This window comes from Netta rufina, assembly GCF_964035555.1.
Source record: "Netta rufina genome assembly, chromosome: 30".
In the NCBI taxonomy this organism is placed as follows: domain Eukaryota; kingdom Metazoa; phylum Chordata; class Aves; order Anseriformes; family Anatidae; genus Netta; species Netta rufina.
The window spans coordinates 2,529,574-2,555,972 of NC_140154.1; the positions used below are offsets into that span (position 1 = coordinate 2,529,574).

Consider the following 26,399-nt stretch of genomic DNA (forward strand, 5'->3'; position numbering starts at 1 on the left):
GGGACACTTGCTCAGACAGGTTGCTCTTCGTACAGCACCAAGCATGAGGCCACCTTGCTAATTCAGTAACTGGGAATCCTTGTGATGTGGGATGACCACAGGGCACCCTGTGGCAATATCACTGCTTGTGCCGAGCTGTCAAGGGTGGCCTTGTACTGGCCAATGCACTGATTCTGTCAAGACAGTCTAAGAGAATTGGTGTTGTTCAGCCTGGAGAAGGCTTTGAGGAGGCCTTATAGCGGCCTTCCAGTACATAAAGGGGGATACAGAAAAGCTGGGGAGGGACCCCTTTATTGTGGAATGTAGTGATAAGACGAGGTAATGGCTTTAATTTAAAAGGGCAGCACTCCCAGGCCCCAGGACATCCTTTTGCCTTGGGCTGGGTACACAGGTCTGTGTCAGGACCTGGTGAAGTGGTGGGATAGCAGTGGCTAGCACTGATTGCTGTGCACCGCAGGCAGGTGGGTGCGGGGCCATGACAGGGAGACTTCAGCCCGTGGGCAGGTTGCAGGTGGCCGTGGGCTGTGGGGAGACAGGAGCATGGGCCTCGGGAGGCTACAGCCATGGCAGGATGTGGCTGGTGGTCCTACTGCCATGGCTGTGCGGCACGACAGCATCCCCTGCCAGGCACAAGTCTGCTCCAGCTGCCACACGGAGCCCACCAGGGTGCAGGCTGCGGGGCACTTGGAGGTGCAGGGCTTGTGGTTAGGGGGCCATCTGCCCACCGTTGTCCTCCTCAGGCCCTGACCGGCGCCGGCCCCTCGGTGAGGACCAGATGTGCTCCTGAGCCTGGCCAGGCCCCATTGCGACATGTTCAACCCTGTCAACTCCCCAACCAACGGCTACGCTGAGCGCTGCTGCCTGCGCCCACTCCACGGACTGGCCACGGGTGCCCCAGGGCCGCAAGGTCGGTTGCAGCTCCCTCATCCTGGCCAGTGGCTGGGCCTGAGCAGTGCCTGGCATGAGCACGAGGGGCACCTGCCTTCAGTTTCAGTCTTTGGGTTCAGGGACACTCCAGGGATTTCCTTTTCCCCTTGTGCCCTCCACCCTAATATGTCTTCCTGTCTGTCTTATCCTTTCGACCAGGACTTGATTTCCCCTTATGCCACCAGTCAAACCTCATGAGTGGTCACCATGGCTATGGGCTGGTGCCAGGAACCGAGCACCCAGGTAGTGGTGATGGTAAGTTTCTCATCTAGGGGGGTGTGGGACAGGTAGAGTAGTTTAACAATGAGTTTACCAGGAGTGAAGATGTGTGTGCTGAAAGGCTCAGACAGTGTTGGGGGCAGTGATTACAGAGGAAGAGGCTGCTGGGGCTTAACGTACCTTTCCTGGAACAGTGGCACCTGTGTGAACAGGAAAATTTGTGATGGCTCGTACAGGGGCAGGTGTTGACCAAGGGGATCAGGTGCTTTTCTTCGGGTGGTATTGGTTGTAGAAGGGAGTAGGTGTGTGTCAAGGGTTTCAGGTACCCCCTAGGAACATTGATGTGCTAGGTAGGGAGGGGGGATACTTTTGTGCTTTGTCGCAATCTAGAGCCAGCAACACTCAGGGGACTCCTCCAGTCTCCAAAGAACCGTGCTTGTGTCCTTGGGGGTGACTTCAGCCTTCTAGGACCCATGCTAAGAGGATTGCCCCCCACTCTCTGCTGCCGTCCCAGGCTCATGGTTCTCAACAACCCGCGGTGCAGGCAAGCTGGGCAAGAAGCGGACACTGTCCATCTCACCCCTGTCAGACTCTAGTGTTGACCTGCAGACGGTAATCCGCACCTCACCCAACTCCCTCGTTGCGTTCATCAACTCCCGTTGTGCCTCCACCAGCAGCTCCTATGGCCACCTCTCCATCAGCACCATCAGGTGGGCACCAGAGTTAACCCTGTTGGCATGCACACAGCCTCTCAGTATGGGAGCCTGAATGCTGATGCCCAGTTTGGGGAGTCCATGGGACCAGGGCCAAAGAAGGTGGGAACAGTTAGCCCAGAGTGGGAGGGCAAGGGGAACTGGTGGGATAGTGCAGGACTGGCTGGGAGTGCAGACACCTTGGATCCTTGTCTCAAAAGGACTAAATTTCCCTCCTCTGCTGGTGTCATCTGCTCATCATCTTGCTTTTTGCAGTCCATCACTGGGGTACCAGAGTCCACCAGGGCAACCAAAGGGCCAAGGGCACCTGTTCAGCCACACCCCGCCCCTACCACCATGTGCCTCCCACGAACACCTGTCCACCCGCCCAGGGCTCCTGCACCATGCGCCAACTTGTGGGACCCTCAAACACTGCCAGGTAAGTGGTCCCCAGGGGATGCCATGCATCCTGTGTAAGAGGGAGCCAGTGGGCATCCCAGTGCTGACTGCTTTCCAATTTCCCCCATCATGGTAGCAGCTAAAGTTGGAGAGGAGCCTGAGTAGTCCTCTGACAGCCAAACACCCAGAGGAGAGATCCGAAGGTGACATCTCCAGCCCAGCCTCCATAGGCACCCAGGTACTCCCCAGGCCTTGGGAACCCCCTACCTCCCAAGGGGTCTACACTCTTCCTCCGTGCCACTCCCAGTAACAGTGAACACAGAGAGTCATATCTGGGAGTGCTCACCTGGCTCTGTACCCCCAGGACCCCTTGTTGGGGATGCTTGACGTGCGGGAAGATCTGGAGAAAGAGGATGGGAAACCTGAGTCCGAGACTGTCTATGAAACCAATTGCTACTGGGATGGCTGTGCCAAAGAATTTGACACTCAGGAGCAGCTGGTGCATGTGAGTTAGGTCCTGCCTGGGCATCTCCTGTCCCAGAACCTGTGCCTAGGCTACTGGCTGCTGTCACACTTTATCAACCCATCACTCCTTCTCAGACTGTCCTATGCTGGGACAGCCCTCCCCCCCCCAGCCCCCACCACCTCAAGAACTCACCACACAAGTGAGTGGTGGAAGTTGCTTCTAGGGAGGGAGGGAGATGCAGCCTCCTCTTCCCTGTGGGCAAGTTTTTCATGGTCCTCCCATACCCTAGGGTAAACAACCGGTCTGGCCTTCCTCACTCCTGGGTTAGCTCTTCTGAACTACTAGTGCATCCAGACTTCCTCCTTTGCTCTCCGTGTCTCCCTCCAGACAGTCCAAATCTCCTATATCACCCTTCTCACCATCTTGACCCCTATGTCTTGTCTTGGTCCTCCCAAAATAGCCCCCATCTCCAGTATCCCCTACCTCCTTCAGACAGCATCTGACCATTCTGTATTCCTGTAGTGTCTTGAGTCTCCACCAGCCACCCCAGTCCCTCTATATCACATTTCTCTCATGATATTCTCTTAAGATATCTGTATCCCCCTGACCCTTCATGCCCTCCCCAGCACCCCTAGTGATTCCCTTCTCTCCCCAGCACATCAACAACGAGCATATCCATGGGGAGAAGAAAGAGTTTGTATGCCACTGGGCAGCATGTTCCCGGGAGCAGAGGCCCTTCAAGGCTCAGTACATGTTGGTGGTACACATGCGACGTCACACAGGCGAGAAACCTCACAAATGCACGGTGAGATGGAATGGGCCTTTGCAAAGCCTGGGCTAAGCTGTGGTGCCTTGCATCAGGCAAAGCTCAGGGCAGGGTGCAGGCTGGCCTGAGTTGGTATATGGTATTGAGGGGGATATGTGGTGGGGAAGGGAAAATGAGGTGGGATGGACAAGGTGGTCAGGAGCATGGTAGTACGTGATAGAATATGTTTCATGTGTGGCAGGCCAGAGCCCCTGTGATCAATGGCATGGCACAGATGCACATGAGATAAAGGGGTATTTAGCAGGTTGGGTACACCATGGGTAAGTGGCTGGTGCATAGTGAGGTGGCCTGACGTAGGCCAGAAGGGTAAAGGGCTGTGCAGTGGCCTCAGGACATACACCTGCAGGAGTGCAGGTGTGTTATGTGTGGGAGGTGTGGTAAGTGTCTGGCAGGTGTGCTGTGGGCATGGAGTATGGGGGTGACGTGGTACTGGGTCTGTTGAAGGTGTGTGGCATGTTTTACTCTGCTTGCCTGCACAGTTCGAGGGCTGCAACAAAGCCTACTCACGCCTGGAAAACCTCAAGACACACCTGCGCTCACACACGGGTGAGAAACCTTATGTGTGTGAACACGAGGGCTGTAACAAGGCCTTCTCCAATGCTTCTGACCGAGCCAAACATCAAAACCGCACCCACTCCAACGAGGTACATAGCCATTTGTGGCTCTTTGCACCCCTTGGGGCTCCCCTTGTGCCACCCTATTAGTCTTGTACTTTGCATCCCTGTTTTTTTTTTTTTTTCTCTGTGCCCCAACTCCCTCCTTGCCCACTCTAATAAAGTATGCACCCCCTGTTCCCTTCCTACCTCACTTGCACTCCCACCAGGGTCCCTCTACCCTTGCCCTACTTCTGTGGAGCACTGTCCTTGTATCCTTCCTCAGAGCTTCTTATGACCCCTTCCAAGGTTCTCCTGTAACACCTGACATGCCCCCCTCCAAGGAGATTCAACTTCTTTGACAAATTCCCACCCTCTCTTCCTTCAGCTCTCAGGTCTACTGGAGGGACTGGGAGGAGTCTCTGGTTTATAGAATTAGAATAGAATAGAATAGAACAGAACAGAACAGAACAGAATAGTTCAGTGGGAAGGGACCTACAGAGGTGCTCTAGTCCAACTGAGTTAACACCCTTCCTCCACCATGCCTACCTTTCTTCTCTGATAGAAGCCCTATGTGTGCAAAATCCCGGGCTGCACCAAGCGCTACACAGACCCCAGTTCCCTGCGCAAACATGTGAAGACGGTGCACGGCCCTGATGCCCATGTCACTAAGAAGCACCGAGGTGATATGGTGCCAGGCCGTGTACTGCCAGCTCCCAGTGGCGCCCCAGACGTGAAGCAGGAGAGAGATACAAATGGCCCCACTGAGGCCCGGAAGGATGACAGCAAGCTCTTGGTGCCTGACTTGGCCTCGGTAAGGAGCTGGGGATGTGGTGACGGAGGGAGGCCTGGCCAGCACTGTTGGAGGAGTCAGTTTGCATGGTAGGGAAGGCATCTCCAGATCTGGCAGGGTGGGGGTTTCCAATCTGCATTAAGTTTGTAGTGGATATCTGACTCCCCTTTTTCCTTGGTTAATATTGTGGGTCCCCCCCAGAAGCCGCAGCCCAGCCCAGGTGGGCAGTCATCATGCAGCAGTGACCACTCACCTCTCGGCAGCACCACCAACAACGACAGTGGGGTGGAGATGACGGGCAATGCAGGCGGAAGCTACGAGGATCTGTCCACATTGGAGGATGTGGTGCCTGGTGAGACCATGGGCACCTCAGGGCTCATGGCCCTCCACAAGCTAGAGAATCTTCGCATTGACAAACTGAAGCAGATGAGGAAACCATCAGCTACCAAGGGCCTGAATTTGCCAGTCATCTCAGGAGCTGGTGAGACTGTGGTTCCCTCCCACCTGGATGTGGGGCCAGCCCTGCGGGCACTGTGTTGAGGGAGGTCTGGTTTGCAGCCAGAGAGGTGGTGGACCCTCACGTCTGGGGCTCTGCCCCATCCTTTACCCTTCTTTACTGCTACCATTTGAATCTACTTCCCATCCTAGCAGGCACTAAGCATGGAAGAGGCCATATTCTAGTACTGGAGATGGCTGCCTGTTCCTCTTCTGGGTTCCCCGCTCTAACTCCTCCTCTTCTCTTTTCAGGCCTGCCTGGGGAGGTGCCTGGGATCTCTGTGCCACCACCAGCTGCCTCGCACCGCCGCATCACAGAGCTGTCAGCATCAGAGATGGGCATGCCGCTGAACGAGCGCCGGAGCAGTGCCACCAGTACTGTAAGCTCAGCCTACACCGTCAGCCGGCGCTCTTCTGTGGCGTCCCCATATCTGGCTGGACCATGTCTGGGTGGTGAGACAGGGACAATGCCTGGTGGGGCATGCCTGGCAAATGGCTATGACCCCATCTCTCCAGATGAGTCACGACGCTCCAGCGATGCCAGTCACTGTGGAGGGTTGCCAGGCGTGGGCAGCCTCACGCCAGCCCAGCGCTATCGTCTCAAAGCCAAATATGCTGCAGCCACAGGTGCCCCCCCGCCAACCCCACTGCCCAGCATGGAGCGGGTGGGCATGGGTGGCCACAGCAGCTTACCTGGGGACTACCTCAAGCCAGCAATGCCCCCCTTCCTCATGAATGGTTTGCTGAGAAAGCATGGTTCCAATGACTACCCTGGCTATGCAGGCAGCATTCACCCTCACCTGGTGCCTGGGAATGGTGTGCGGCGGGCCAGTGACCCTGCCCGGACAGCAGCCAACCCTCATGCTGTACCCAAGGTGCATCGTTTTAAGAGCATGGGTAACGTGAATGTGTCAGGGGCAGGCAGAGCTGTCCTGCAGCCCTTGGGTGGTTCTGATGCTAACCTTCAGCGCTATGTCTTCTCTCCACACCCACCCAGCATCAGTGAAAATGTCTTCCTGGAGAGTGTAAGCATTGAGGGCCCTGGCCCAGTCACAGAGTCTGGCTTGCTAGAAATGGATGAGTATTCGAACTACCTGGAGGAAAGCTTCCCATGCCAGGGGACAGGTGTGGAGCTCCAGTGTGAAGGCCTGTATGGCAGTGCTCACCGGACCATGGGGGGTATGCAACTGAACCCAGGTGGGCATGGGGATATGGAGGAGGGATTGCTTCAGTCTGAGTTCTCCCTCCCTCAGTGCCAGATGAACCAGCATTTTTCGAGCATGCGTGCTGGCAGTGGGACCGTGTCAGCTCCTTGGGAGGAACCTCACCAAGGCAATCTGGAGATGAGTTCCGGGCAGCCAAGTGTGAGTGCCTCTGCTACTGCCATGTCTGGGGCACACTGTCACCATCAAAGTACTCAGTACCCACTACCCAGTTCTTGTGTGCAGCAACCCAAACTTGTGAGCTCGTGTCAGGACAGTGGATTTTCTGAGGGGCACCGGCTTAACCGACTGCAGATCAAATCGGAGCAGTGTTACTCATCACCTGCCCCACAACTTGGTCCCTGCCAGAACGTCAAGCCTACTGCACCCATACAGCCTCCTGTGTCATTTGGCCAAGCCATGAATGCAGTATCCAGTGGTTATCGGTCTGAGGAACGGGCACCTGTCAGCTACATGGGCATGTTGAGCCCGGGGGGTAGAAGAGCCCACACCCCCACCTTGCAGGCCAAAGAAGTGATGGTCCGTAGCTATGTGCAGGCCCAGCAGGCTCTGATGTGGGGTGAACAGTTACCCTCCAAGGGAGGGGAGGCTGGCATGGGGGTGGGCAGTGAACCTGGGCAGTACCATGCCATGCAAGCACCACTGTACCTCAGCCCCAAATACTCTGGTTACCAAGCCAAACCAGATCACCTGCAGGGTCTGGCAGAGACCCACCACCTCATAAACCCCCAGTGCTTCAACCCTGAGATGGTGCCACACCCACCTGGTGGCCCTAAACCACCAGGTCACCAAAACAGCCTCAACTATGTAAGTAATCTGGCTGAGCCAAATCACTCCTATGAGGGAGTGGAAGCCAGCTCCCGGCGAGTGCTTCGCTTGCCCCCTGTCCGCCCCACACCTGAAGGGCCCAACAATACCCTGCTATATTACCCAGGCCAGGACACACACCTGCAGGTGGGCAAAGGTGGGCATAAGCTGCTGGATCAAACAGCAGCAAGCTGCGGGGGTCCTGGGCATTATGGTGGGAGTTCAGAAAGCCTCAAAGGTAGCTCATATTACTACCTAGATTCAGGGGAGCAGGTGTCCAACAGCCTGGACTCGCTGGACCTGGAGAACACGCACCTTGACTTTGCTGCCATTGTGGAGGATTCAGAGACACCTGCACTGCTGCCTGGATCCCCAAGCTCTGCTGGTGGCCTCCTGCTTCCGTCATCTGGTGGTGCCAACATGGCTGTGGGTGACATGAGCTCTATGTTGAGCACTCTGGCAGGGGAGAGCCATTTCCTCAACTCCCTGTCCTAACTAGGAGGTACCAATCGTCAGGTGGGCATGTCTGCAACAAGGGGGCCCAAACTTCATTTGGGTAGAGGCATGGAATCCGCCCAGTGCCTCAGGTTTATGACTGGGGGTTAGGGTGGGGAAGTAGGGAGATACACCCCTCCAGTCTTTCCCTTGTCAGGTCTGTGGGTGTAAGGCACAGGGGAGGGATGTTGCTGGGTCCCAGACACAGCTGCAACCCTGATCATGTCAGTCACCTCTGGAGTTGGGGAACTGTTTTTACCGAGTCCTTCTATTTCAGTTCCACCTTTCTCTGCATCTGCTGGCCCTCTGGATAAAGTGGTCCTGCGCAGTCATAACATTGAAACCAAAGAGTTCCATGCTCCCCATCCCTGCAGGCAGCCCCCCTCCATATGTTCCCATTGCCCCCTTATATCCCTATTTTTTTGTGACTCCCCCTCTACCCCCTCTTGCTTGGCAAGTTCCCCTCCCTCCCCTCGTCCCCCCCCTTCTCCTGTCTTGCTCAAAGATGGGAGAAGGGGCAGGCAATTCATCATAAGGATGGGGCGTATGTGTGTGTATGTGGGGGGGAGGGGGATGGGCTCAGGATGCCTGGTGCTGCCTGTGCCACTCTGTACATAGTGTGCATATGTGTATGTCTTTGTCTCCCCTGTGGGTATTATCCCATTTTTTCTTTTGTTTGAAAAACAGCAGTTCCCTCTGTCCCCATTAAACCCTTTCTCAGGGGAGCGTGAGATGTGTGCCTCTTTATCCCTGCAGTCAGGCTCCAAGCTTGACCCATGTGCTAGGTGCTTTACAGCTCTCTCCGGCACCCCTTTCCCTCTGCTGGGACCACAACCAATTTGTACCAAGCCCTGTAGAAGCCTTTTGGAGTGGGGTTCCAGCCATAGTGTGTGCTGCACAGGCCACCCACACAGCAGTTCTCACTGCAGGATTGCGCGGAGGAAAGGGCAGTGCTGCTCTAAGTTACACACCTGTTGGCATCGTGCAAAATCACCAGCAGAAGCACACCAAGACCCACACACACTGAGATACAAGATATGGCTTAGTGCTTCTGGGGCTATGCCTGGATCTCTGAGGGTTTTCCTTCATACCATCCTTGAATGTATGCGGAAGGAAGGGGGGGAAGGCATCTCCAGGCTCTTCCATAGACACTGGGGGGCTACCTTGACACCTCTAGTGCTGCTGTGAGCTGTGGGACTCTTTACAGGGTCTCTGGGACTGTCTGAATGCATAGCGTCTCTGTGTGGCCTTTAGATGTCTCTAAGCTGCCATGTGTTTTCCAGCATTATTTCTGAGTGCTGTGCTTTTTCTGCAAGCTGTCTGGGCTCCTGGGGGCTCTTCCTAAGGCCCCGTAAAGCACACACAGTGTCTTCAGGGCAGCACTGGGCTTTTCAAACCTATAAACGGGGTGGTTTAGGCCATCCTAGTGTCTCTGGGGCTGTTCCAAGGTTATTAGCACACCACTTGGGCTGTTCTCCAGGTCTCTGGATGTCTTTGAACTGCTGGAGCTGCTTGAGGTGTGCTGGAGCTTTCTTAGTTATCCCAAGTCTGCCACAAATTTTCCAGGCCTCTGGCACCTCGAAGCCACACTCAAGAGTTTATTTCCTGGGCCTGTTCTTAGATTGACTGGAGCTCTTTCAGAGTTTGAAGGCATCCTGTCAGAGTTATGGGAGCTGTCTGTGAGTTTCCAGGGGCTATGGGGTCTTTACAGCTATTGTGGATCCTCAGGGGCTATGGGCTCCAGTTCCTTATGAATGTGGGAGCTTCCTCTGTGGTCATCTGCTGGGCACTGGTGAGGGTACACCTGTGATACCATGTCAAGATCCGGACTCCACGGTACAAGCAAGACATGGGTATACCTGGAAGGAGTTCAATGAACATGGGGCCAAAGCGGCTTATGACAGGGTCAGACCCTTTGTGAAAAGGGGCTTCACTAAGGGAAGCGTGGGGGGCTGTCATGCAAGTAAGTAACAAGTAATTAATTTTGAATCTATTCAGATTGGATATTAAGAGAAGGTTCTTCACTGAGAGAGTGGCTGTTCGAGCACTAGAGCAGCCTCCCCGGAGAAGTGGTCACAGCACCAAGCCTGCCGGACTTTCAGCACGGTTTTAACAAAGGTCTCATATACGCAGTTTGATTTTTGGGTGGTCCTTGTTGGAGCCTTGAGGGTGGCGGCTCTGAGCTCGCCTCTGCCGCCTGGTGACCGAAAGGCATTCCTGCGACGCCGGCGGAGGCCCAACAGAGCAGCTACGCGAGGTTCACTGCTGCCTCCCGGTGGCCGCGAGGGGACATTGCAGTGCCACCGCACAGGCTCAGGGTTAGAGGTAAGGGTTATGTGTTAGCATTGGTAGGGTTAGGGTTACGGGGCACTGGAATGAGTCTAGAGTAGCACAGAGAGCACTGGAGAGTCCTCAAGGCCTTCAGGGAGCACTGGACTACTTTGGGAGTCTCTGGGAGGCCTCAAGACGGCACTAGAATGCACTGAGGGGCCATAGGAGGCCTGAAGGCTGCACTGGGAGGCCTCCTAGAACTGCAAGGCTTTCAGGGGGAGCTAGAGTGCACTAAGAATCCAAGGGAGGCATCTGGTATTAACTGGGAGGCCTTTGGGACATCCAGAGGACACTGGAGAGCCATGCAAAGTCTCTAGCTGGTAGTAGGGGATATCACAGAGCCCTGGGAGGCCTACAGCATTGCAGAACCCTATGAGGCACCCAAAGGACACTAGGTTACAGTAAGCCACCCTGGGAGGCCTCCAGGGTGCCATACGAGTCCCCTAGGTGTCCAAGAGAGCACTGGGGGAAATGGGAGGCCTCTAGAATGCCCTGGGAGGCTTCTAGGCGGTGCTAGGACACATTATAAAGTCCTGTGAGATCCCCAAGAGGTGCTAGACTACACTGGAAGGGCCTGGGTGCACTGGGAGGCCTCTAGTTCTCTCTAGAGCGCATTGGGAGTCTGGGAAGCCTGCTATTGCATTAGAGACAACTGGGGATCATAGGAGGCCTCTAGTGTGCACCAGGAAAATTTTAGGGCACCTTAGAATACACTGGAGGGAACTGTGGGATGTCCAGGAGGGACTATAGCACAGTAACTGTCTCTGGGAGGACTCCAGTTCTAACTAGGAGGACTCTAGAGTCTGCTGTGGTGATGTTGATTTGTGGAAGAACTCTATAACTGAAAGCAAATAAGTTATAAAGTAGGTATGTGTTTTATTTCAGTGCCAGCTGTGTGCGGGATAGTTCCCAAAGGCATGCACACCTTAACACGGCAACTTGCTTTGGTTATATGCAGTAAAATGTTAACATATGCATGAAGTTTCCCAATATGCCTATACATATTCATAACATATCCCCGCTTTGTATTAAAATTAGCTCCAAGAAGGCATTTCCATGAACTCCTCCCATCTGTGCGTGCACAGTGCCTTCTGGTGGTGGTCGTTGAGGATTGTTGGGATGAAGTCTGCTAACTCCTCTTCATCACCAGTAGTTGACCCTCTGCCTTTGTACAGACTCAGCTGCTCCTTGGCTCTTGTCCAAACCACAAGGTTGGTCTCAGCTGGTTTTTGAGACAGGTTCCCCATTTTTGTCAGGAAACATCTTCTGTGAGGGGCCCCGAGACTCCTTGTTTTGGTTAATTTGCACAGTAGTTAGCAAAGACACTCAGCAATATCTATTTTAAAGCGATTAAGCACGCCCCCATTCTTTCATTCCTGGCTTTAATAATTATGATTGCTTTATTTAGAAGTCATTAATACAATTAAGCAAGCCCCATTCTTCTATCCCTGGCTTCAATGTGAGATGTCTGCTAGGTTTAGTAGAGTGCACTAGAGGGCCCTGTGAGGCCTCTAGTGTGGCTACAGTGTACTGGAGAGCACTGCCAGGCCTCCACAAGTCACTAGTACACAATAAGGATCCCTGGGAGGCCTCCAGGGTGCACCACAAGGCACCTAGGGTCGTGGTGTGTTTGCAGGGGATACTAGAGTGCACTGGTGTCCCTGGGAGGCATCTAGAGATGCCGGGAGGCTTCAAGGGGGCATTAAAGCACATTGTAGAGCCCTATGAGGTCCCTAGGGGGGGATTAGAGCACAATGAGGGGACTGGAAGACTTCCAGGGGGCACTAGACTACACTGGGAGTCAATGGGAGGTTCTTAGCGTGCACTGGGAAGCCTCTAGTGCTCTCTAGAATGCAACAGGGAAGCTCTGGGAGACCTCTGGAGTGCCTGATAATGCAGCGAGTGGGTGGGTGCTGGGATGCCTGCAGGGGACACTAGAGTGCACTAGGGAATATGGGAGGAATATAGTGCTCCCAGCACGCTAGTGCTGTGGGAGGTCTCAGAGGGCTATTTTAATACACTCTAGGGCTCTGGAGGGTCACGGGAGGCATATAGAGAGCTCTGGGAGACTTCTAGATGCTAGAGATCACTGGAGAGCACTGCAAGATTTCCAAAGTTAATTAGAACATACCAAGGCACACTTGGCAGCCTTTCAGGAGCTTCTAGAGTGCACTGGAGGGCACACGGGGAAGTCTGTAGTGCACACTAGAGTGCAGTGTGGGGCCCTGGGAGCCCTCATGGGCATCCTAGAGCTCCTTTGAGAAGTCCTGGGAGGCCTTTGAGAAGTGATAGAGTGTACTGGAAAGTGCCGGGGTGCATGCACTGGACACTAGAGTGCACTGGGAGTGTTTGAAGGCCTGTAGGGGACACCAGAGCACAACAGGGAGGTCTGGGATAGCTGTAGGGAACTGTAGAGAGCACTGGTGAGTCCAGTGAGGCCTTCATGGGGTGCTAGAGTTCACTGCAAGGCCCTGTGAGGCCTCCAGAAGGTCCCAGAGAGCACTGGCGGGCCACAGGAGTCATGAAGACTGCACTGGGAGGCCTCTAGGGCATCCTAGAGGACCTTGGTGGTCACTTGGGGGCATTTGGGGGGATCCAGAGTGCACTAGGTGGCCCTGGTCGACCTGTGGAGGATCTAGAGTTTAGTGGAGGGCCACTGGAAGCCTCTAGTATGAACTGGAAGGCCTTTAGGGCACCCTAGATGACAGTGGGGAGTCCTCCGAGGCCTCTAGCTGGTTGTAGAGCACTCTGGGAAGGCATGGAAGGCTTCTTCTAGTGTGCCTTTAAGGCCACCAAGGGACACTCGCTTACAGTAAGGGTCCCTGGGAGGCCTCTACAGTGTACTAGAGGGACCATAGAGCGACTGGGAGTGCACTGGAGGCCCTGGGAGGACTCTAGAGTGCACCGTGAGTCTTCTATGGGACACTGGAACACACTGTAGAGCCCCATGAGTTCTCCAGGAGGCACTGGAGAACGCAGGATTGCCCTGAGAGGTTTCCTGGGGGTGTTAAGACTCCACTGGAGTGGAGGCCCTAGAAATCTTCAGGGTGCAATGGGAGGCCTATAGTGCTCTCTACAGTGCAGCGGGAAGCCTTCAAAAGTCTGCAGGGGGTACTAGAGAGTACTGGGAACCCTGGGAGGCATGTAGAGTTCCCTGGGAAAACACTAGGGGATACTAGAGCACACTTGAGCAACTTTTCAGGCCTCCAGGGGTCTTAGAGTACAATGGAGAGATCTACAAGGTCTCCAGAGGGCCTTAGGGCAGACTAAGTAGGATGTGGGAGCATTCCAATGGGTGCACAACTCTACTGGGAGACCCTGGGAGATTCTATAGGGCACTGTGAGAGGCTTCTAGTGCTCTCTGGAGTACAGGATGCTATCTAGGGCATCCAAGGGGAGAGCAAACATCCCTGTGAGTCTTCTAGCAGATAATACAGCACATGGGGTGGGGTGGCAGAAGAACTCTAGAGTAGGCCTTTTTGGCCTCCTCCTCCTACTCCTCCTGTTTGGCCTTTAGGGTGAGAGAGGATGCTCCTAGGAAACCCTAGAGTGGACTGGAGTGCCTTGGAAGGCCTCCAGGTCATCCTAGAGGACACTGGGGGTCACTGGGAGACTTTCGGGGGAGCTAGAGGGCACTCGCCCCTGGTAGACCTGCAGAAGATCTAGAGTACAGCAGAGGACCATGGGAGGCCTCCAGTGTGCCTAGAAGTGCACTAGAGTGCACTGTGAGTATTCTAGAGGCCAGAAAAATTCCAGGAAGAGTCACTATTTGGCCTCTAGGCTGCAAGAGGATGCTCCTAGGGCACCCTAGAGTGCACTGGAATGCCCTGTGAGGTGGCTAGGACATCCTGGAGGACACTGGGTGTAACTGGGAGGCTGTCAGGGGCAGCTAGATGGCACTCAGTGGCCCTGGTAGACCTGTGCAGCACCTAAAGTGCAGTCAAGGAAAACTGGATGCTTCCAGCATGCCCAAGAGTTCACTAGAGATCTCTTTAAGTATTCTAGAGCCCAGCACATTCAAAGGAGAGTCTCTGTTTGGCCTCTGGTGTTCAAGAGAAGGCTCGTCCTGCACCCTAGAGTGCACTGGAGTACCCTTTGAGGCCCATAGCAGATCCTAGAGGACAGTGAGGGTCACTGCGAGGCTTTCAGGGGCACCAGATGATACTAGGTGGCCCTGGTGGACCTGTGGAAGATCTAGAGAGTAGCAGAAGACATCAGGAGTCATCCAGGATGCCTGGATGTGCACTAGGAAGCCCTGCGAGTATTCTAGAGGCCAGTAGATTGCAGGAAGAATCCCTGGTTGGACTCTAGGGTGCAAGAGGAGGCTAATAGGACAACCTGGAGTGCACTGGTATGTATGTGGAGGCACCTAGGGCATCCTAGAGGACACTGAGGGTCACTGGGAAGTTTTCAGGGGGAGCTAGAGGGCACTGGGTGGCTCTGGTAGGCCTGTGGCGTATCTCAAGTGCCGTGGAGGACAACGGAAGGCCTCCAGTGTGCCCGGAAGTCCACTTGAGTGCATTGTGAGTATTCTAGAGGCCAGAAGATTCGAGGAGGAGTCACTGTTTGGCCTCTAGGGTGCAAGAGGAGGCTCCTTGTGCACACTAGAGCATACTGGAGTGACCTGGCAGAACTCTAGAGTATCCTAGAGGACACTGGGGGTCACTGAGAGGCTTTCATGGGCATTTATAATGCACTGGTTGGTCCTGGTAGACATGTGGAGGATCTAGAGTGCAGCAGAGGACCATGGGAGGCCTCCAGTGTGCCTGAGAGTGCACTAGAGAGCTTCCGAGGCCTCCAGAGGCCGCAGGATTCCAGGAAGTGTTACAGGGAGGCCTCTAGGGTGCAAGAGTAGGTTCCTAGGGCACCCGAGAGTGCACTGGAGTGACCTGGGAGGACTCTAGGGCATCCTAGAAGGCACTGGGAGTCACTAGGAGGTTTTCATGGGCATTTAAAAGGTACTGGGTGGCCCTGGTATATGTCTGGAGGATCAAGAGTGCAGCAAAGGACCATGGGTGGCCTCCAGCATGCCTGAGAGTGCACTAGAGAACCCTGTGAGTGTTCTAGAAAGCAGAAGATAGAAGGAAGAGTCCCTCTGTGGACTCTAGGGTGCAAAAGTAGGTTCGTAGGGTACCTGAGATTGCACTGGAGAACCGTGAGAGGCTTCTAGAACATCCTAGAGGACACAGGGTGACACTGGAATGCTTTTGGGGGAAGCTGGAGGGCACTGGGAGGCCTTGGTAGAATTGCTGAGTATCTCATGTACAACGAAGAAATATGGGAGGCCTACAGTTTGCCTGGAAGTACACTAGAGAGTAATGTGGCCTCCAGATGCCAGTAGATTCAAGTAAGAGTCCCTAACAAACCTAACACTAATACTAACCCTAACCTGAATTAGGACCCTGATAAAATAGGTATGTTGCCAGCTTCTCCCATCAAAAAGTGCTCCGAATGGAAACCTTTGGGTAGACCTGAACTCCCTTGCGGGGCCTTTACACAACCCCACACACAACAGGACTGTACTTTTTTTTTGTTTGTTTTTTTTTGTTTTTTTTTGTTTCACTCAAAACACTAACAACCCTAACCCCCATATGACCCTAACCCTAACCCTAACCCTAACCCTACCCCTAACCCTAACCCTAACCCTAACCCTAACCCTGAAAGCTAATACTAACCCTAACAGTAACCCTTATCCATAACCCTAGCACTAACCCTAACTCTTAACCCTACCCCTACCCCTAACCCTAATTACGAAGCTAACCCTAAGCCTAGCCCTATCCCCAACCCTAAGCCTAAAACCTAACCCCAACCGTAAGCCTAAAAACTAAGCCTAAAACCTAAGCCTAAAACCTAACCCCAACCCTAACCCCAGCCCTAACCCAACCCTAACCCAACTCTAAACCCAAACCTAACATGAACGCTAAACCTAACACCAAGAGAGCTAGGAGAGAAAAAGCAGAGTCCTGTTCTGTGTGGGGTTGCATAAAGGTTCCCAAAGAGAGTTCAGGTCTACACTCTCCAAACACTAAAAACCCTAAACAAAACTCTAATTATGACCCTAACAGAACATGTACGTCACCAATTTCTTCCATCAAAAAGTGCTCCACATAGAAGACTTTGAGTAGACCTGAACTCCCTTTGGAAGCCTTTCCGCAACCCCCCACACAAAAGGAAACTGATCTCCACCTGGACATTGACCATAACTCTGACTGACACCATCCCACCAGTTCTTTATCTTCCTAATACTCCATCCTTCAAATCCCTGTCTCCCTAATTTAGAGACAGTGATGTCATGGAGGACAGTGTCACATGCTTTGCTGTGCTCCAGGTAGATGATGTCAGTTGCTCTGCCCTTGTCTACAAATGTTGTAACCCCATCATAAAAGGCTACCAGATTTGTCAGGCATGATCTGCTCTTACTGAAGCCACATTGGTTGTCATCAGTCACCTCCTTATTTTCTATGGGCCTTAGCAGAGTTTCCAGGAGGATCTGCTCCATGATCTTACCAGGCGCAGAGGTGAGACTGACTGGTCTGTAGTTCTTGGGTCTTCCTTTTTCCCTTTTTTAAAATGAGGATTATGGTTCCCCTCTTCCATTCAGTAGGTGCTTCGACGGACTTCTCAGATATGATGGACAATGGTTTAGCAAGTCCACCGGTTCCCTCAGGACCCATGGATGTAGCTCATCAGGTCCCATAGACTTGTGCACCTTCAAGTTCCTTAGACAGTCTTGAATCTGACCTTCTACACTGGGCAGTTCTTTATCCTCCCAGTCCCTGTCTTTGCCTTCTGGGACTTGGGCAGGGTGAATGGAGAACTTGCTGAACTGTGCTTTCTCTCTTTTCAAACAACCCTAAACCTAACCCTAACTGTAACCCTAAAAACGAGGCATGTCGCCAGTTTCTCCCATCAAAAAGTGCTCCCATCGGAAGCCTTTGGGTAGACCTGAACTCCCTTTTGGAGCCTTTATGCAACACCATACAGAACAGGACTCTGCGCTTTCTCTCTCTCCAAACACTAATGACCCAAATCCTAACCTTAATTGCCACCCTAAGAAAACACATATATCGCAAATGTCTCCCATCGAAAAGTGCTCCCAGTGGAGGCCTTTGAGTAGACCTGAACTCCCTTTGGGAGCCTTTACACATCCCCACATAAAACGGGACACTGCACTGTCTGTCTTTCCAAACAACCGTAACATTACCACTAATCGTAACTCTAACCATAACCCTAACTATGACCCTAAAAAACATGTACGTTGCCAGTTTCTCACATCAAAAAGTGCAGTACATAACCCCATATACAACAGGACCAGCCTTCTGTAGTCCACACTGAGGATGGATTCTGACCCCTGAGAATTGAGTCAAGGGGCTAATAGTATGTGTGTTGCGTGGTGTTTGGCAGGGGGAGGTGGGGAGTTGTCCAGCAGGGCGTGGTGAGGTTGGAGTCCATACAGCAGAGAGGGCTGTTCAGGATTGGTAGGTTTGGTTTGGAGGAGTGTGTGGCATCCTTCCTGTGTGAAGGGACTGAGTGTTGGGCAGGAACGTTCTAGCTCCTATTTTTTTTTACAATGTGGTTTGTGTAGTCTGTGTTCCATCTCTTATACTGCCCTTTTTCAGATCTTGGTATCCTCCGTGTTGTTTGAGCTCAGTGAGCACCAGGGTGGCCATCCTGAGGCTCTACAGTGTGTTGCTTTGTGAGCTTAGTGCCAGCCTTTGTTGAGGATGGATCCAGACCTATAAGAGTTAAGTCAAAGGGCAAATGCTATGGTTATGCAGGTGGTTGGTTAGGGGGAGGTGGGGATTTGCCCAGTAAGGCAAGGGGTGGTCAGTGCATCAGAGAGGGTGGTCCTGAACTTGCAGAAGGCTGTGTGGCCTCCTTCCTGTGTGATGTGAGCATCCTCTGGGCAGGGCAGTCCCAGCCTGTGTCTCTTCTTTGGTGTAGTCTGTGCTGTGTCTTTAACCATCCCCATCCCAGGCCTCAGTATCCTTCTTGCTCACTGAGTTCAATGAGCACGTGGGTAGTTGTCCGAAGGGTCTCGAATGTTTCTGCTCCTCACCTTTGTGCCAGCTGAGCAATTCTTGTCTTGTCATAGAAGCCTGAAGCACAGCCTTGCCTGTCTTGTTCTGTGTGGTGACTATTAGTGTGATCAAGCAAGAGTCTTTATGTTCCTTATGTTCTTTTTATACACTTTTTTTTCCAGATGCTTTCCTTTGAAAATCCTGCAACCCCCCTTTACAGTCCTTTAGTCCCTTTGTCTTGTCATTTGCTGATCTTTGTCTTGACGTATGTCTTGGGCTGGTATGTGCCTTATTGCAACCTCCTGAACCTGTGCCTGGTTCTGGTCATCTGTTACTTTTCTTTTCCCCTGGTCCTTGTTGTGGTCTTTGCTCTTATCTCCTCTTGTTATTTACCTATGCCTCAGTCACCAATGACTCTCATCCTCCACATCTCTCTTGTCTTCCAGAACTCCCTTCTTTGATTCTCACATGGTCACGAGTCCTTTATCTATGTACATTGCTAGTTAAAACTACTTTTCCTATATGATTACATATCCCACAGTTTTGCAATGCAGATATCTTTGGGCATTCACCTTTGATCTGGGTTGTGTCATCAGCTCTTCTTAATGGTGATTTTTTACATTTTCTTTTTTTTTTTTTTTTTTTTGGTATTGAAGATGCAAAGCGTTAGTCTGCACCAGAGGTGTATTGGGCCAGGTGAGGTATGAACAGCTTGCTGAAGGAGCAGGCGTGTTTGAGGTGTGACCCTGTCACTAAAGTCAAAAAGCATCCCTTCTTGTTTTGCTTTTACAGGTGGCAGAGCTGGCTCACGAGGGCAGATGGAGGGTTTGGCCTTGGGACGGGTGAGCAGTTGTGGTAATGGAAAGTTTTGGTGCAGGTGAGCTATGGCATGTGGATGCTTTCAGTCTGTTCTTCTTCTGTACTTCTTACCCCCATCCCTTTTTAAAAATAAATAAATAAATAAATAAATAAATAAATAAATAAAAGGCATCTCACACAGTCTCAGAGGGATAAAGCCATATGCTGAAGAGCAGTGTGAGACTCAGATTTGATGCCTGCGTTGGGCAGGAGGAGAAGAGTGGTATGTCGGCTTCTGAGAACTGCAGTCAGTTTACTTCCCATTACTCTGGTGCTGTGGCCTGTGCTGGCTGTGTTACCTGTCTTCAGTAGTAGAGCAGGTCAGTTGACGACTGTTTTGCTTCTGAGGAGGGTTTGCATTGGAAGAAGTTTGGCTGGCGTGCTAATCTATTTCTGCAGGTGAAGAGGAGCCTTGTGCCTTTAGCAATGTCCTGGCTAGCCTTTGTGTTCCTTGTTGAGGATGGAACCTGCCTCCCAGCATTCCCAAGCTAAGCTGGGGAGGCAAATGCTAAGTTTGGGTTGGGGTTGTGAATGGACACACAGGGCAAGGGTATGTGCTTTTAAGTGTTGCGAGGACATTTGTTGTCGACGGAAGGAAGACACAGACGCTCAATATGAGTGATCAGTGAACTTCGATTTATTGGATAGCTCAGTCGTCTTTTATCTAATTCAATATAATTAGCTCATACATATTGCAAAAGCTAAGCTCATGATTGGTTAGTGCATTTCTCTATTTTATCAGCTAGTTTCTCACTCCCATCAACCGAAATAACACAGTTAGTACTTTCCCAAACCTCCAACAGATATCGTGTCCTTGTGCCTGATTAGCTCCCAGACCTTACGTACTTTCTCAGACTCATATGAGCTGCGTTCGATACTTTTTTAGCTCGCGACCTCCTAGTTGCTCAACATTCACATGACCTACTTCACTTAACCATTCCTCCACAATTCCCCCGTTTTTATTTTGGGCTACAAATGCCTTTTCAGTGAGTTGTTCAAGCTTCCTAGATAAGCAGTTAAAGACTACCCGCACAGCAATTATAATCAATACAATTATAAGCAAAAGGCGAAGTCCCTCTTTGATTAAGTAAAAAACCCATCCCCCTGCATTTCCAAAGACAGATTTAAGCCAATCATCAAACCAATTATTCTGTATCGTAATTTTTTGTGTATGATCCCTTAGCCATTTCAATTGATTGTGAATTGATTGACCATGATCAGAGAGATTAAAGCAACACATTCCTTCTACATCTTCACATCCATGTCCTTGCGCTAGTAACAAAAAATCAATAGCAGCCCTATTTTGTAATACAGCATGTCTTATGCTCTCCATATCTTGCGACATTTCAGAAAGAACTTGTGTTGTTACATTTGATTGTTTAACAGCCCAACAAGCAAGTTTATTAATGTTAGTCAAAGCATGTGCAGTTCCCACACCAGGCACCAAAGAAGCAAAGAATCTTCCTGCTGGACCCCACAATTCTACACCATCATTACAGTCAGAACCCAAAGTTTTTAGTTCTCGTTTAATTCTTCTGCTCCCTGTCGAGTTCTGCCACGAGTGCAAATCTGGAGCGAAAAGTGTGAGTCGTCCTAGGTAACACGGACCTCCAAAAGCACTGGCTGGTATTCCTTGCCATGCACGGTCCCCACAGATTAAAAACATGCCAGGTGGCAAAGCTTTGGCCTGACTTTGAAACCAGGTCGAATTGGTGTCACCTATTCCATACGCCCCAAGTGGTACACTAATGTTACCGGTGTTGTTCCATCCACAGTAATGTCCATTGGCCTCAAATCCAAAGGTCCTCAATGTTATGTTGGTCCAGCGTGTTTTATTTTGTTTCCCTTCATTGAGTACAAAGCATGTTTGTGTCCAGTTACTACTACTATTTCCTACTACCACAGACCCCAGGAGATCCAGTTCTTGAGGGTCCCATGGCAGTGAGTTATTAAGAGCTTGCAGGGCAGCAACTACTCCATCCGAGACGTTTGCAGAAAGGGATCTACTGAGTAGAGTAATACTGGCAGAATATGGTGCTAACATTTCACTCGGTTCCTTTGGATCCCCTATTGGGACCCCAAACAAGCATGTTCTGAAAGGGTACATAACATAACACAACTATACAACTTAACCCTAATAACACTACAATTACTGTAAGCACTTAATGGTAACACAATTAATAGTAAGTAACACAACTTAATAGTAACACACTTAAACCTAATCACTCGATAGTGATCAAAGGCTGTTCTTGACAGTCCTTGAGGTGTCACAGCCCACGTCATTGTCAGAATAATTATCAGGAACCTCTTCCTGGTCGTCTTCGGCGTGTGCAGATTCTAAAGCTGTTTCAGTCCGCTTTGCAGTGATCCACTGGGTACCCGTTTCCGGCACCACTTCAAAATCTCTATAACATTTTTGCAAGTAACCCTTCAACCACATTTATCACAATACTACATGCAATGATGATTGACACCACAGCGAACAGAATCTTTAATCCCCCTTTGACTAATCCCAGTAACCATCTATGCATTGTTTCAAACAAATCAGTGAACCATTCATTGAAAGGATTGATACCATATTGACTCTTTCTCATGTGCTCTTTCAGGAAAGTAATGGATTTGTGAATTGACTCATTATGATCAAAAAGTTTTAAACAGTACGTTCCCTTAAGTTTCTCCAAGTGGCTACTTCACACAATGACTCCATACTTGTGAAACATGATTTTGCTCGACCAGTACTAATTTCCTATGATTTCAGCCTGTACTATGGCAATAAATGCGCTCTCACTAACACAGTACACAGCACACTCACACCCGCAGAGCACACTTGCACACCCAGAGCACACTTGCACACCCAGAGCACACTTGCACACCCAGAGCACAATTGTACACTCAGAGGCCTCTGGCACACCTCACTCTCAATCATACCACAACCTCAATCATACCACAAGAATATAATTTTGAATGATAAGCAAACAATACGTGCGGCCAATATAATTTAGAATCATAACCAAACAAACAAGTATTGTCTCTCATTGTGTTCCTCCTGAAGTGACTTGCAACACTTTGTTTTAAAACTTTACCCTTACACAAATACTTTCAACACAAAATACCTGGACATTTAAGAATAACACATACAATTATTAACACTCCAGTTAGTATCCCTTTTGCATTGCAAGGTAAACCTCTTATAAAAAGAATGCCAGAGAGAAGCAGCACAGCCGCTGCTGCTTCCATCAGACAGGCTGCAGGGTCCTGATGTCCGTCCCTCTGCTCTGTGCCGACTCGCCTCACGGTGAGCTCCAAGCGCAGCGCTGCTCGTGGCAGTGACTGAGGGGGGGGAGGCTCCCATTGCCCCGTAGCCCCCTGAGGCAGCGTTATCATTCTCACTGAAGGCGGCAGTGGGCAATCCCCAGCTCCAGCACTTCCCGGCAATCCCAGTCGCTCTGTAGCGGTAGCAGCAACTCTCTGCTCAGCCTGATGTATAACTAAGGCGTTAGTGACTGTTCTCCAAGGCTTCAATAACTTTTCAGCAGCCTTATTTTCATCAATAACTTCATCAAACAATTTGTCCCCAAATTTATGCCACACTGTTTGTTCAAAAACTGTATCAGGATTGATAAAACAACCCAGCGCTACTCCATATGCTAATAATCCTGGTAAATCCTTTTTGCAGTCTATAAGCTGCGCGCTCCACTTTTCTAAAAAGCATTTGAGAAAATCATACGCCGCTTGTCTCTCCATACCTTTATATACGTCGGTACCGTTGCAGCCTTTGCAAAGACCTCGGCGGCGCTTTCCGGCGGGACCCTCTATAGGCTCATCCCGGGTGCGAGGACTCCCTTTCCGAGCTGCGGGTGCAGGGGTTCCAAGTTTTCCTTTCACCTTTCAGACCTCGGGTGCGGGGATTCAGCAATTTTTCGTCCTTTTCACCTCCTGAGCTGCGTTGCAGGACCGGTTCCCGTATTCCGTCCAACCGTGGCTCGCAGGTTCAACTCCAGCGGAGTCCCTGTTCCCGTTCAGATTTGTCCCTGTTCGGGCGCCATTTGTTGCGAGGACATTTGTTGTCGACGGAAGGAAGACACAGACGCTCAATATGAGTGATCAGTGAACTTCGATTTATTGGATAGCTCAGTCGTCTTTTATCTAATTCAATATAATTAGCTCATACATATTGCAAAAGCTAAGCTCATGATTGGTTAGTGCATTTCTCTATTTTATCAGCTAGTTTCTCACTCCCATCAACCGAAATAACACAGTTAGTACTTTCCCAAACCTCCAACAGATATCGTGTCCTTGTGCCTGATTAGCTCCCAGACCTTACGTACTTTCTCAGACTCATATGAGCTGCGTTCGATACTTTTTTAGCTCGCGACCTCCTAGTTGCTCAACATTCACATGAGCTACTTCACTTAACCATGGAGGCAAATGCTAAGTTTGGGTTGGGGTTGTGAATGGACACACAGGGCAAGGGTATGTGCTTTTAAGTCACTGCAGCAGATGAGGCCTTTCAGGAATAGTCATGGTCAGGCAGAGGGAAGGTATGTGGGGGCTCTGTCAGGTACAGTGTGAGCATGTGCCAGGCAGGGCGGTTCCAGCTTGGTGTCTGTGTTCTATGTTGTCCGTGCTGTACTGTCGTGGTTTAACTCGGCTGGCAGCTAAACACCACACAGCCGTTCGCTCACCCTCCCCCCTCCCTCTCTGGGACGGGGGAGAGAAATGGAAAGTGAAGCCCATGAGTTGAGATAAAGACAGTTTAATAAGACAGGAAAATAATAATAACAATAATAATAATAGTAAAATGATGATAATAGTACTACTACTAATAATGTGTACACACAAGTGATGCACAATGCAATTGCTCACCACCCACTGACCGATGCCCAGCCTAACCCCAAGCAGTCCGGCCCCCTCCCCTGGCTAGCCACCCCTATATATTGTTTAGCATGACGTCAGATGGTATGGAATACCCCTTTGGCTAGTTTGGGTCACCTGTCCTGGGTCTGTCCCCTCCCAGCTCTTGCTGCAACCCCCAGCCTGCCCGTTGGCAGGACAGAGCAAGAAGCTGAGACATCCTTGGCTTAGTATAAGCACTTCTCTGCAACAATTAAAACATCATGGTGTTATCAGCACTCTTCTCATCCTAAGCCAAAACACAGCATTCTACCAGCTACTAGGAAGAAAATTAACTCTGTTCTAACTGAAACCAGGACATATACTATAGTCTTCATTTCCTGTTTCTCTTATATTCTTATATTTCTTATATATTCTTATATTTTTTATATTATTATATCTCCTGTTGCTCTTCATATCCTGTTGCTATACTATAGTCTTCATTTTCTGGTGCTCTGGCCCTGCAGAAGCCATTCTGAGGGTGTTGAACACATCACCTCATGGGAATAATGCCAGTTGAGCAGTTCTTGTCTTGCAGTGGGAGCTTAAAGAGCTCATTTCTTCTGTGTGTGTAATTTTTTTTGTACCATTAATGTTTCCTGATATGATCATATGTTACGTGCTCCTTGGGTCTTTTTATCCTCCTTGCTTTTTGCACTGGACTGACTAGATAGGCAACTTGGTAGCCAAGCCAAAGGTCCTAAATGCTTGTGTCATCATCTCAAGGCTGATTGAGCGATTCTTGTCTTATAGTCAGAACTTAAAACGTGGATCTGTTTCAGGTCTTGGGCATCATATTTCGTTTCAGATTGTATCCATTGCCATCCTCACTGTTGTGGAAGTCATCTGGGCTGTATCAGGAGCTCTTGAGTATTCATTATCAAAGCATGGGATTTGCACTCCATTCATCCGGTTTCTTGTTGTAAATCCGTGCTTTTTATGCCTCCATCATTCCAATTTTTGGTGGTTGGTTTCAGTCACAGGTCATGGCATTTGAGTCTCTCCCTGGGTCTGCTGCAGAGCATCTTTGCTGACTTGTCACCGTAGGGCCTCCTTCTGGGAGTCATTCTTCTGGCACCTGGTGTTCTCCTGTGTTTTGTTTGTGATATTTGTAGCATGCCTGTGTGTGTGTTTGGCCTGGAGCTGTCCTGCCTGGCAGTTAGTGATGATAGGTAATGTGGTGGTCCAATGACATCCGGTCTGTCTCTGGGCAAGCACTCAAGGGCAGCTGGCATGGTCATCTCTGTGGTGTTTGGCAGATGTGGAGGGGGAGACTTGAGCTGCTTGCAAGCAGCTGTTTGCAAGTGCTTGAATAGAGGATGTTGAATGTTGAAAAGATTCGTTGTTGAATCTTAAAAGCTTGCAGATGTGGAGTTTTGTAGGCTTTTTTTTTTTTATTTATTTTTAGGGAAGAATGAAGAACTTGTTGGCAGGAAACAAGGCAAAGATAAGCAAAAAAGGCCTAAATACTGTCCAACAGCAGGTCAAAGTCCAGAAAGGTAAAAAGTTTAACCTTCTCTTCCTCGTTGCCTTCATCCTGAAAGCCCCCTGCCCATGACCACCAGGCTGCATTGCGCAGGTGCAACCAGAAGGAGCTAAGGGCGGGGAGTATGGAAATGAGTACTCAGAAGAGGTCCACCTTTTTGGGGAAAATAATGAATATGTATTAGAGCTCATGGAACATATAACAGTATATATGTATAAAATTGTGAGGGACGACTGGGCAGGTGCGCACTTTTTTGAGGGAAGCTATTCCCAGTGCTCCTGGTGTACCACAATAAAGTATACCTACTTTACAACCCTATGGTTGTGGAGTCTTTTCTGTGTGTCACAGGGACCTTCTTAGGGACAGGGGGCCATGGAGCACCTGGTCCAGGTCCAGACTGTGCTCCTGCAGGTAACTCCTGCTCTTCAGCATTAGCCTGGGCGATGTGGTGGGGCCTGACAAGTGTCCATATCTTGTGTTGACCTATAGGAGTGGGAGGAGCTGGCAAAGGGACAAAATGCCATTTCCTGGCTGTAGTGAGTGTCCCCTGAGGTGCTCTGTGCCCATGAGCCTGCACCCAGGTTCCCCTGCAGCAGCTGGGATGGCCAGGATGCCTCCTGTGGCATGTTTACCCAATGCCAAGGTCACAATCCCATGCACAAATACAGGCTTGGCAGAGAATGAATTGAGAGCAGCCCTTATGAGAAGGATCTGGGGGTGAAAATCTTAGAATCATTAGGGTTGGAAGACTCATCCAAGATCATCTGGTCTAACCATTCTCCTAGCACCAATATCACCCACTAAACCATGTCCCTAAGCATCACGTCCAACCTTTCCTTAAACATCCCCAGGGTTGGTGATTTTACCACCTCCAT

At 50.7% G+C, this 26,399-nt stretch overlaps 1 protein-coding gene across 1 annotated transcript; it reads left to right on the top strand.

The window, feature by feature from the left end:
- Window positions 1-810: 810 nt before the first annotated feature.
- GLI1 (GLI family zinc finger 1) lies at window positions 811-7,935 on the top strand (the record flags this gene model as incomplete). The annotated part of the gene is made up of 11 exons (XM_084303485.1): window positions 811-907; window positions 1,087-1,182; window positions 1,661-1,856; window positions 2,115-2,277; window positions 2,374-2,475; window positions 2,602-2,742; window positions 3,359-3,508; window positions 4,009-4,173; window positions 4,688-4,936; window positions 5,117-5,396; window positions 5,663-7,935. The coding sequence occupies 11 exons, from the start codon at window positions 811-813 to the stop codon at window positions 7,933-7,935; spliced, it is 3,912 nt and encodes a 1,303-aa protein (XP_084159611.1).
- Window positions 7,936-26,399: the final 18,464 nt, after the last annotated feature.